The following is a 12,945-nucleotide window of genomic DNA, read 5'->3' as shown; positions in this document are numbered from 1 at the left end:
GGCTCTCCGCAGAGGAATAATTAAAACAAAATTTGCATTTTTTTTTTTTTTGGCTAAATGGCTTTCTCATAATTTTGATCGAATGATTTTGAGAAAAAAAGAGCGGGGGAGGAAGCCTAGTTGCCCTCCAATTTTTTTGTTAATTAAAAAGGCAACTAGAATTTTTAATTTTTTACGAATATTTTTATTAGTAAAAGATTTACGTAACTTATAAATTAGCTTACGTAAAGAACTTTTGTATTCTCATATTTTTATAACATATATGAGGGGGTTCGCCCCCTTGTCAGATCCTCGCTCTTTACACTAAAGCTTAAATTTTGTCCCAATTCATTAAGAATGACCCCAGAATCACAAAAGCCGTAGAATAAATAGTTGAAATTACTAAAAATACTTTAGCGTAAAGAGCGAGGTATTGGGAAGAGGTGAGCCCCTCAAATGGGTAATAATTTCTGTTTGTTTTAAGTTTTAATGCTGCTCCTTACTTCCAGCTGATAGAACTTTTTCATATTTATTTTTTCATTGTTTTTTTTTTTTAAATAATGGTAGTAAATCCTGCGCTCCCTTCATGGAGATTTTCTTCCCCCATGACAAACTATCGATGGAAAGTTACCCCAGAATACCCCCCTCTTTTCAACCCCTCTCCCAACCAAAAAAATCCTCCTGAAAACGCCTGTACACTTCCCAATAACCATTACTATACGTAAGCACTGGTCAAAGTCTGTAACTTGTTGCCCCTCCAACGGGGACTGTGGGGGAGTAAGTCGTCCCCAAAGACATAGTTATAAGGTTTTTCGACTACGCTGAATAAAATGGCTATCTCAGAATTTTGATCCGTTGACTTTGGTAAAATAATTAGCGTGGGAGGGGGCCTAGGTGCCCTCCAATTTTTTTGGTCACTTAAAAAGGGCACTAGAACTTTTCCTTTCCGTTAGAATGAGCCCTCTTGCAACATTCTAGGACAACTGGGTCGATACGATCACCCCTGGGAAAAAGAAAAAGAAACAAACAAAAAAACAAATAAACACGCATCCGTGATCTGCCACGGATGCGTGGCAGATCGCCACGCATCCATGGCGACTTTCTATGGAAAGCATTCTTTCCATAGAATGCTAGAAGTCATTCTATGACTTCTAGGGGGCGTTTCCACCTATTTTCTAAAATAAGGCACATTTTCTTAGGCTCGTAACTTTTGATGGGTAAGACTAAACTTGATGATACTTATAGATTTAAAATCAGCATTAAAATAAGATTCTTTTTATGTAGATATTGGTATCAAAATTCCATTTTAGAGGTTTGGTTACTATTGAGCCGGGTCGCTCCTTACTAGAGTTCGTTACCATGAACTGTTTGATAATGTATTAATAAATAATAATATTTATTATTATACATACTATAAATAATATTTATACTGTGATCAGTTAGCTGCTTGAAAAAAACGCTCTGGAAAAAGATGAACTGTTAGTGACTTTACACACCCCTCGCCGGCTTTAGAGTGAGCTAAGTTGTAAACTAGAAACTTGTATTCAAATTACCTTGTTCAGAAGCTAATTTAGCAGGGGCATTAGCCCTAACAATAGACGGGAATACGTAGTTTCAAGACAGCAGCAAGTTGGCTAATGAGCAAATGGGGAATTTTGTGTGCACTCGACCTACCCATCGACTCACTCGCTACATAAAGCTATCCACTCTGTAAGTTTTCTAGGTAACACGGTAACCCGTGTTAGCCTAACGGCTAACACGGGGTAACCTACCTAACACGGTAACTAGGTAACCTACCTAACACGGGGTGCATTCCAGGTTATAAGCCGAAGTAACTTTGCATTAACTACAGAAGTCACTAGCAGTTGATAAGCGGGAACGGTTGTGACGTAACTAAGGGCTTATTATGCTTATAAGTATATCATCTTCATAATTTTCAATTGAATCCATCTCTCTTTCACTCTAATAATAGTTTCTATACATTTCAGCCTGATTGTAATACCAATGATAATAATGATGCAGATTTACTTCACTAAAAATTACTTCACTAAAACCTTTTACTAATGCTCGTTAGCTTTAGTAAGTTACTATAAAGACAAATTCCCGTCATACCAGCTATACAAAAACCTCAGCTGGAACCAAGGCCACATCCAATGGAGGGGGGTTAGGGGTTTGACATCCCCCCTCCCCGAAATGTTTGTCTGACTTGTAAAACGTAACAAAAATGAATATAAACGATTTTTCCTTTTTTAAAGTTTTTATACCCCCCCCCGTAAACAAATCCTGGTTATGGCCCGGGCTGGAACAAAAAATTAGGTTCTTACTAGCTTTTTGTCGAGCCTGGAATGCACCCATCATCTATTCATCATCATTTGTTCCTAATTTAAGCCATTCCGTTTTAACAAAGGGTTTTAACCATTTGCCCCTGCCTACTTTATTATAGTCATAAAAAAGTTAAAACTTTGTTTAACTTTTTTTTTAAAGTCAACGAAATTAATACTATAAAAACCTACTGTAAATAGTTGCTTTAAAAATTAACCTAATGATATGAACTTTAATGGCGTCCCGAGACATTAGTCTTCCAGCCATTATTTTTGAAAAATATTCTTGAAAAAGTAGTTTATACACATTTCCTGTATTAAAAACTTTTTTGCTTTTATATTTGTCTATATTCCGTTTTATAAATACGATTCAACTCCCTCAATTTGAATATTGTCACTGCCACAAAAGGTAGTGTTTGACCTTTTGACACCCCTGAAAAATAGTCAAAAGCTGCTTGCAAAGCCATCCTCAAATGAAGGGTCAGCAAGAAAATTTAAACTTGAAGAATCAAAGTATGATTGAAACACATTTTCTTCCTTATTCTCCCTTTGAAATAAAACCTAACAAACAGTTTTTTGGCAAACTTTTCAAAAGCGAGAAAAACATCAGACACAACCTCTATGCGTGAAAGCGACTATATTGTTACTTCAGTTTTGCAAATCGGTGTATTTAGCTTATATGAACTGAACTAGTTCTCATAAACAGTTCGTGGTAACGAACTGTAGTAAGGAGCGACCCGGCTCAATAGTAACCAAAACTCTATAAAACGGAATTTTGACTCTCATAAACAAATAGGAATAATATATTGCTCCTGGACACGACCGACATTTAGATTCTCCGGAATATATACAACCAAAATTCTCCTACCTAACGGTTCTTTTCTATATTCAATATTGAGCTTGCGCAAAAGACTTGATTCGATTTGAAATTTCTATGCCAAGGGCGATTTGAAAAGAAACACTGGAATAATTTACTAGCCCAAAAATATTGAGCCAACGGCATTTGCTTTGAAACTTTCCTCATTAAAAAAAAAAAAAATCATTTTCATTCAAATCTCTTTCACCCATTTTTTTTGTAAAAATAAATATTCGACCACACACATTAGTTATTTTTAATACTAATTTCGACCAAATCATACAACTCCCGCAAAGAACACACCTACACGCAGGGGAATGTCACCCCAGAGAATAATCAAGGTGTCAAAAAAAACCCAGAAAACTAGACCTGATTTTTACCAAAAATTTCGTTTTTACCAGTTAATGACCACCCCACTCTCCCTTGGAAACGTCTTGTGACACCCCAAGGTTCAGACACCTTTACACCAATCTTCAAAATTATTCAACAAGTACAACTTTCAATCGGGGCGTATAACTGTGTTAATCATGATATATCCAGCAGTGGCATCGTTTGGAGGGGTGGCAAGGGAGAGCAGTTGCCCCCAATAATTCGGAGAATTCGGTCCATGCCCTTGACTCTCCGGATGTGAATTCCTCTACCCCCCTTAATAAAAATGCTGGAGCTACACCCCTGATCGCGAGCAAACTCTGTTTCCACAACATTCAGTGTGTACTCTTTAAGAGGCTTATGATTTTTAGTTTTTTGTAGTTTTTTTTTTTCAAAACAAAATCTTCTATCCAAAAGCAACCTCAAACTGCAGTCAGAATCTAATATAAGCTTTGATATAATCCACCATTGCATTGAATTTAGGCCTCCTAATACCTTAAAAGGTGTATTATTTTTAGATCGGTAACCTAAGAGACCAAAACGCATCTAAAAATCAGTTGAACTATGGTCTTTTAGCTTATGAGGTAAGGTTACAGATGTCTTAATTTAGCAGAGACTCCAGACAAGTGTTTTCGGAAGCCCCTTGCGCTTTTTCGTCTAAGCAAAGGTTTCAAAACTGCTTGAAATAGTAGCATAACTGTTTATTTAGGCTTAGTTATCTCGACTGATGGATTACCACCATTCTTATTAGATATGTGGCAGTCAAGGTCGTATCCAGAGGTTAGGGGGTTTGAACCCCCACCCGCCCGAAATGTTTGCCCGACTCGTAAAAAAGGAACAAAAATGAATATGAACAAGTTTTTGACGCGTGATTTAAAGTTTTTGGTTATCCCCTCCTAGAAAAAAAAATCCTTGATGCGTTGTTGATGATCTGCTGGCATAATACAATAACTAGCCAAGATTAGAATATTGGAGCCAGTGGTGCAGTAAGTGGAGCAAGAGGTCCAGTGGTGCAGTGTAAGTGATGACAGTGGTGCAAAAACGTGAGCGTTTAGGAAGACGGAGGAGGTTTTGTTACATGTTTTCAAGAGGATTGTTATATGTTTTCATATAACATTTTTTCATATGTTTCATATTGTTTTCATATTTTTTCATATTGTTTTCATATGTTTCATATATCCATAGAGGATTTGTTATATGTTGTCAACGGATTGTTTTATGTACCCGTTTGACTGACCGTATTTCAAATAGTAAACTATACAAAAAAGGTGGTTTTATCCCGCTTTCTAGGGCTAGAGCAGAATAATAGTTGACATGGTTAGGACGCGTTTTGCATATGAAGGATGGTAAAGTGCCTAAGATTGTCCTTTGTCCATCCATCTAGGACCAAACGAAAAGCAGGTCGTCCCGAATGAGAAGGAAAGAGGTCGCAAGGAAGAATATAAAGCAAATTAGAGCTTCTTGGGAGGGTGTAAAAAGGGAAACTTTGAATATATTGGAATGGGGAAGGAGTGTGCGCAGCTGTATTGGTCTTAGGTAACTTGGTGTTGCAGTGATTTGTTGTTAATAGTAGTTTTCTATGCTACCAGATATTTATTCTGATGATACACATACAAGAAATGCTGAACAACTGCAGACAAAGCAAAAATACATCTCATTTGGACAAATATAATAACAGAGAAATTTTTAAGTGACCAGCTGAAGTTTTAGGAGAACCTTGAATTTAGCTGAAAATGGTTAAAGAAAAAGTGTAAAAGGGCAGCAACATCCCGAAGAACAATCGCCAGACAAAAAGACTTACTTTGAACTACAATTTCTGAGCCCGGAGCAATTTGAAAAAGTAACGGTTCCGATTGACGCGGAGCAATTGGCACATTTTGCCGTTCCGTTAATTGCGTTTTCAATTTTGGATGATTAACCGTCATTGCTGTGACAGCTGCACGTTGACGAGCCACGGCAATTCCAACTGGTATCGAGCCTGGAAATACATAGTTTTATTAATCAGCATCTTCAAGGTGATGAGATGCACACAAAGTAATGGCTGCCAAAGCGCCTGTTATGGCATCCTCGGGAGCCGCAGCTATTCAAATAAAACCTTATCAACCCAACCCCCACTAAACAAAAATTATTTTGGTACATCCCATCCCAAGCGAAAATCCTGGATATAGCCCTGCCTCCAAGTAATATGTTATCTGCTATTGCAATAGCCTAATCATGTTTTAACTCCGACCTACAACTTGAACTTTCTGAAACATCCATTCCGCTTTCCGATAGCCTTATTTTGGTATGCCCATTGGAAGAAGTATTAAAGAAACCATTAAGCTTGTAATTCAAAATCTTGCTAAAAAGATTCGAATTGCATATTCTACGCTTGCATCAAATATCACAAATCTTAGTCGGTTTCACCTTTCCAAACTTTACAACAGTCTAACTGTGCCCCATCTTCTTGCTATGTCCCCCATTTGGAAATTTTTTCCGCTTCAAATAAAAAAAAAAAATTAATCAAATCTATTTAAATTCGCCAAGTATCTGCTGAATCTGCCTCCTTGGAATAGTAATTCTTCTCTAGTAAAAAATTTAAATTGATTCTGCCTGCAAACATTATTGGTAAGAGATTGGAAGATTACACATCCTCCACTAGAAAACTCAACCTCCAGTGGTCTTCCCTCTTCATATAGTATGTAGTTATGTTTGTGCTTGTTGATTGTAATCTCTCTTTTCGTTGCTCGTTTATTTTCTCTTTTTATTTTTATTTTTATCGTACTCTGTCACTAGGGCTACAAACCCTCTTTTCTTTTGTTGACTGTTCAGATATAAATTAAATTGAATTACATATTCAGCAAAGAAGAACTTCGACCTGGCAATGAAGACACTGAATCGATTATTCAATAAACATTTATAAGTAAAAAATTAGATTTATCTTCTCTTTCTTTTTCCTTTATTTTGGACTTCTTCAATTTTAAGTGGTTGTGATTCAGTTGATAGAGTCTCTCTTTCTCAACGAGACGCCTTGTTCCATAGAGGCAAAATATTCGTTTGATTGTTCTTCTTGTTCTTCCTACTCGTCAAAGGCCCATAGTTTTTCAAGATTTTATTCCTAAATGATCTGAAAGATATTTCTAACTTTTAATCAAGTTGATATCCGCTACTTCTTTGATTTTGTTTAACCAAACTCGATCGATATGCAGAGTTCTTAGATAATACGTATAATACGGAGGAGTTGTGACGTCTGTGAGCCTTGGAAAATCAGATCAGTTATGGGAGAAGAATATTAACGACTTTAAAGTTGAAAACTACTAGAGAAGAAAAATAGAAAATTAACTGGTGAAGAATATTGGTAAACTAACTAGAGACAAAACCAAAGTGGACAAGAAAACGAACGGCCTTCAAGTTGTTAGTGGAAGAGATCATCTGTAAGAAATGCCTTTCAAGACGCTATCTTTGCTCTCAAAACTTTTTGATAGAGAAAAACAAGAAAGAAACAAGACCAGCGTTTTACAAAGACCCCTTCAGCAGTGGCAATCCGAAAGTACTTACCCCACTCCTAGAGTTCGTTTTTGACTCTTTTTGACACAAGTATTTATAAAAGGGGATAAGGGTACCCCGAGGGAGGAGGGTCTTTCCTTTTCAATTTTTGGCTCCGACAATTACTAACAGAGTTGCAGTATTTTTAAATAAAAGCGAATCAGATTACTTCAGGAATATTTACCTAATCCAAAAAGTGAGGAAGGAAAAAATGTCAAAAAGTGAAGTAGATTCACTATTTCCCACTTCAAAAGAGCAAAGTGGGGCGCTGGCTTCCTACCCCCTGGTGTACATCTTGGACCGCCACGCATGGCAAAGACTGCCAATTGACGTCTTTGGCCACGGTGACACAAACGACGTTATGTTATATAACGTACATTTAACAGCAGAACGGAAAAAAATGACAAAATATGCAGGGTTTATAAACTACAAATACTTTGGGGTCTTTGAGCATTAGCAAATTAGGTTAATTTCTGGATATGAGTACTAACGACCTTCGTTCATTGTGGAAGAGATTATGTGTAAAAAAAAAAAAAAAAAACTTAACGAAAATCTTACTCATGATGTAAAAAAATTAAAATACTAAATTCCAATTAAACTTTCGTGGCTAAATAACAAAAAAAAATCTTGATAACCCCCTTGGCTTTGATAATTCAAAAGACACTAGGTGACCATGCAAAGCATGCACACAGTTTTGCCAAATGCCAAATAAAAAGACTGCCAATTGACGTTGACCACTTTGGCCACGATGACACAAACGACGTTATGTTATATAACGTACATTTAACAGCAGAACGGAAAAAAATGACAAAATATGTAGGGTTTATAAACTACAAATACTTTGGGGTCCTTGATCATTAGCCAATTAGGTTAATTTCTGGATATGAGTACTAACGACCTTCGTTCATTGTGGAAGAGACTATGTGTAAAAAAAAAAAAAAACTTAACGAAAATCTTACTCATGATGTAAAAAAAAATTAAAATACTAAATTCCAATTAAACTTTCGTGGCTAAATAACAAAAAAAAATCTTGATAATCCCCTTGGCTTTGGTAATTCAAAAGACACTAGTTGACCATGCAAAGCTAGGAATACTCTCTACGCAGAAACCATCATTAATATTTTTTAACAATTGGAACTGTTTAACACCAAAAAAAAAGAAATATGTCCCAATATAACAACTATTACTGAATCCCAATCACCAGGCGAAAAAAAAGCAGAAACAAGAACTGCAGTTTGACGCATTCCACTTTGGCCGTGGTAATTCAGAAGGCGTTAAGTTACATAAACATCATAACACAGCAAAAAAAAAATCAAAAATGGGTCGGGTTTATCAGTTTGGCATCACCCAAGTCTTTGATAACGTTCTATTCAACCTAATTGATATAGCCAGAGTTATAATAAACTACTTAATCCTAGGGGAGAAATGACATCTGTGAGTATTGAAAAGTCAGGTCAATTACTGGAGAAGAACACTAACGACCTTTATTCATCGTGGAAAAGGCCACTAACGACCTTCGTTCATTGTGAAAGAGACTATCAGTAAAAAAAAATTCTTTTAAGAAGGAAATAACACTCTTGATGTAAAAAAGTACAAAAAAAAAGAATAAACAAAAATAAAAAAGAAGACACCGAATAACAATTGGAGTTTGATGTAAATCATTTTGGCAGAGGTAATTAAGGATAATGGTCTTAATTTGTGTCCAATGCTATTTCTCCTATGATAGAAAATCATGAATAACTTCTGCGATTTTGGTGATTTTGAACTGATTTTTTTTTTGATGACTCTCGAGTTAAAAAGGAAAAAAATGTTGGTTTCACTTTTTCTGTATATGCTTTACCTATTGTGCAAAAAAAAGAAATCAAGTTATTTTAGTTTGGTGAATAAAAATTTAGTGGATGGGAAATGACAGTAGATTTTTTTTTTAGTTCATCCTGCCAGTATTTAAAAAAAAATGTTGGTTGCAGAATTGTTATATTTTTATTTTTAACGGTGCAAAAAATTATTTTTAATTTTCAACATTTTTCTTGCTAGAAGGTATGAAGTTGGCTCCAGAGGGTAGAATTTTGGATCATATGTAGATTTTATAATCTACAACCATTACAGAAAATTTCTGATGTCTATCATAAATAGTTTGAAAGCAAAATCAGAAAAATACAATTTCAAAATGTGCTTACTTTTTACTTATTTTACCCCTGTTTCCGGCTTAATAGCGTTGTTCATCAGCCAATAGAAAAAAAGGCGGGATTCTTATCCAATTTTAGGCATTACGCCTCCAAGGCATTGTGTCTCTGATTAGTTGACTTGTCAACTGAAGTCAATAAGACATTTGAGATATGAGGAAGAAAATTATCAACAAAAGGTGGCTGAATTTAAAATACCGGTAAGTAAAAATTACATATACAAGTTTCATTCCCTCTTGTCCATTAAATAAAAAAAAACAAGTTTTTTTTAACTGCATGTAAGGAGCGACATTAAAACGAACAAAAATTATTCCGTTTATGAAAGGGGGTAGTCCCTCAATGTCCCGCTCTCTACGCTAAAGTTTGACTCTTTCTCACAACTATACTTTTTAAAACAATAAGAAACTTTAGCGTAAAGAGCGAGGCGTTGAGGAGGGGACTACCCCTTTCATATACGGAATAATTTCTGTTCGTTTTAAGTTTTAATGACGCTCCTTACTTGAAGTTAAAAAAAACTGTTTTTTTTATGTAATTTCTGAACGTTTTTAAATTAATGCATGTTTTGATTTGGCTAACCGCACAACGAAATTTGCATATCTTTTTTGTCTAAATGGCTTTCTCATATTTTCGTTCTGACGATTTTGAAGAAAATGGGGTGGGGGAGGAGGTCTAGTTGCCCTCCAATTTTTGGTAACTTATAAAAGCACCTAGAACTTTGTATATTTGTATTACATATATGAGGGGGTTTGCCCTTTCGTCAATACCTCGCTCTTTACACTAAAGCTTAAATTTTCTCCCGGTTCTTTAAGAATGACCCTAGAATCACCAAGTCCGTAGAATATATAGTTGAAATTACTTTAACGGAAAGAGCGAGGTATTTAGGAGGAGATGAACCCCTCATATGCGTAATAATTTCTGTTCGTTTTATGTTTTAATGCTGCTCCTTACTTTCAGTTGAAAAACTTCTTCATTATTATTTTTTCAGTGTTTTTTTTAATAATGCTAGAAAATCCTATGCCCCTTCATTGAATTTCTTTTCCCCCGTGACAAATTCCTCTAAGTAAAGATCCTTCAACGTAGCTCCCTCCCCTCTACCCCTCCCCCCCCCCCCTCAGCCAAAACCCCTCAACCGTTGACTTTTAATTAAAAGGAATAGTTGTGGGAAAAGTCAAGTCATGGCCAATTGTAGAAAAAGCCAAGACAGATTGTCCAATTAAGTGGGCATCAGGTCAAGGTAAACACTGATCAAAGTTTATAACTTGTAGCCCCTCCCCCGGGAACTATGGGGGAGTAAGTCGTCCCCAAAGACATCTTATTATGTTTTTTGACTATGCTTAAGAAAATGGCTATCTCAAAATTTTGATCTGTTGACTTTGAGAAAAAAAATGAAAGTGGGAGGGGGCCTAGGTGCCCTCCAATTTTTGGTCGCTTAAAAAGGGCACTGGAACTTTTCATTTTCATTAAAATGAGCCCTCTTGCGACACCCTAGGACCAATGGGTCGATACAATCACCCCTGGGAAAAAGAAAACAAAAAACAAATAAACACGCACCCTTGATCAGTCTTCTGGCAAAACAATTCTATGACTTTTAGGGCGTGTTTCCCCCTTTTTTCCAAAATAAGACAAATTTTCTCAGGCTCTTATCTTTTGATGGGTAGGACTAAATTTAATTAAAATCCGATTCTTTTGACGTATTTATTAGTATCAAAATTTCGTTTTTTAGACTTTCGTTTACTATTGAGCCGGGTCGCTGTTTTGTTTTTCTATGGTTCTTTTCATTTTTTTTAGAAAGGTGCTGCTTGGAGAACAAGATAAAGATAATTTGTCAAATGGATCGAAAATTTCAGAAGAATTTTCAGCAAATCCTCTCATAGACGATTCAAATAAATTGGGAAACGGTAGTGGTTCTTACGGTGTTGATTGCCCCGATACGAATACTGAGATAGACTTATCTGGAATTCCAGATGGAAACTGCATTGTGAATCTAAGGTATTTCCTTGCTGAAGTAATTTCAGCATTCAGACACAAAATCAGTTGCGATCACGGAAAATTGATTATAAAGCAATTAGAAAAGAAAGGCCTGAAAACTGAACTGAAAGTTAAGTGTAATAAGTGTAACTGGGAAAAGAGGATTAAAGGTGAACCAGAATGTCCAGCAACAAGCGTAAAAGAATATCTTTCAAGTTTTACGGACCAGACACAGGTTGCTTTTTCCGAAAAAAAATCAAGTCTTAAAGGCTGCTTGAATTCGAAGGCTGTTTGGGGAGCCATGGGTAGTGGAGGAGGGTATTCTACACTGTGTGAATTCTTCGGGGTGCTTGGAGTGAAACCAATGTCACGAATAGTTTATTCCCGTATTGAAAGGCAGCTTGGTAATGCTTGGATGAATAGTTTATCGGAAATTTTGCTAGAAAATGGACGAGAGGCCTTAAAATCAGCCATTCATGATGATAGGTATAAGGAGGACTCATACTGGACAAAAGTGATATGTGATGGAGGCTGGAATAAGCGTAGCAAAGGACACGATTATTCGGCCAAAGGATGTGTTGCAGTTATCATAGATGCATTTACGAAAAAACTGTTATATGTTGGCATAAAAAATAAATACTGTTATATATGTTTTTCTTCTGCAAACGCCAAAGTAATTCCCAAAGATCATTTCTGCTTTCTGAATTATAACGGAAATTCAAGGAGCATGGAAACAGATATTCTAGTTGAAGGCTTTCGTTCCAGTGAGGAGATGCACGGATTACAGTTTTTAGAGTTTATCGGTGACGGTGATTCCAGTGTTTTTTATAAGCTAAAACAAAGTGTTTCCTACGGTTCCAACATACGGAAACATGAATGTGCAAATCACGTCACAAAAAACTATACAGCCCATCTATATAATTTGTGCAAAAATAAAAAAGGTTTGTACACAAAATGTCTTCCCCGAGGAATTATCCAGCAACTGACAAAAAATTTAAGGGGTGCGATAAAAATAAATTCTGAAAATAATGGAACAGCAGAAGAATTGAAAATCTTGTTAAAAAGAGGTCCGTACCATGTTTTCGGAAACCACACAAAATGTGATTCTGGATGTCCTAAGATTGCTGAATTGACCGTGAATAGTAAAATAGAAGATCGGTGGAATAATTTTCCCCTGCACGTGTTTGAAGATGTTATGACAGAGGTCGATATTGTGTGTCGAAAAGCAGAGCAGCTTCGAAATGACGCAACTACAAACTTAGCTGAAAGCTACATGTCAGTTGTTGCTAAATTCATCGGAGGAAAGCAAATAAGCCGGTCTAAACGAGGTTCATATCATGCAAGAGTTCATGGAGCAAGTCTTGCTTATAATTCAGGTCCAAAATGGCATCAATTAGCTTGGAAAAATATTTTTGGGCTTAGTCCTTCTAGCGTAACAAAAAAATATTGTAATAAAACGGCTAAACTCCGTGTAATATCTAAACGTAATTTGACCAGTTATTATAGTGCTCTTGGAGGAAAACACGTTGCTAAGTTAAAAAATAGAAACTATAACTTTGGTAATCGTGACTATGGACCAAATTGCAATAAGCCAGACATGACTTCTGATGAAATGAATTTGGCCATACAAAAATATACTGACGAGAATTTAAAATTGGATTTTGCCAGTATAAGCTGTTTGTTCAACAGTACCAAGGGCCAATCCAAAAATGACACTTGGGTTGAAGAAAGATCTAAGAGAATA

The 12,945-nt window shown here is 36.0% G+C and overlaps 1 protein-coding gene across 7 annotated transcripts in view; it reads right to left on the bottom strand.

The window, feature by feature from the left end:
* LOC136039152 (uncharacterized) overlaps window positions 1-12,945 on the bottom strand; it is a 212,614-nt gene that overhangs the window by 127,705 nt on the left and 71,964 nt on the right. For all 7 annotated transcript variants that reach the window (XM_065722640.1, XM_065722642.1, XM_065722646.1 and 4 more), the window contains exon 6: window positions 5,327-5,503. In XM_065722640.1, coding sequence (XP_065578712.1) covers window positions 5,327-5,503 — 177 coding nt within the window. The remainder of the gene's footprint in view (window positions 1-5,326; window positions 5,504-12,945) is intronic.

The sequence above is a fragment of the Artemia franciscana genome, chromosome 19, assembly GCF_032884065.1.
Source record: "Artemia franciscana chromosome 19, ASM3288406v1, whole genome shotgun sequence".
NCBI classification, from domain to species: domain Eukaryota; kingdom Metazoa; phylum Arthropoda; class Branchiopoda; order Anostraca; family Artemiidae; genus Artemia; species Artemia franciscana.
The sequence above is the reverse complement of the archived record's forward strand: the minus strand, read 5'-3'. Positions and strand labels throughout refer to the sequence as shown.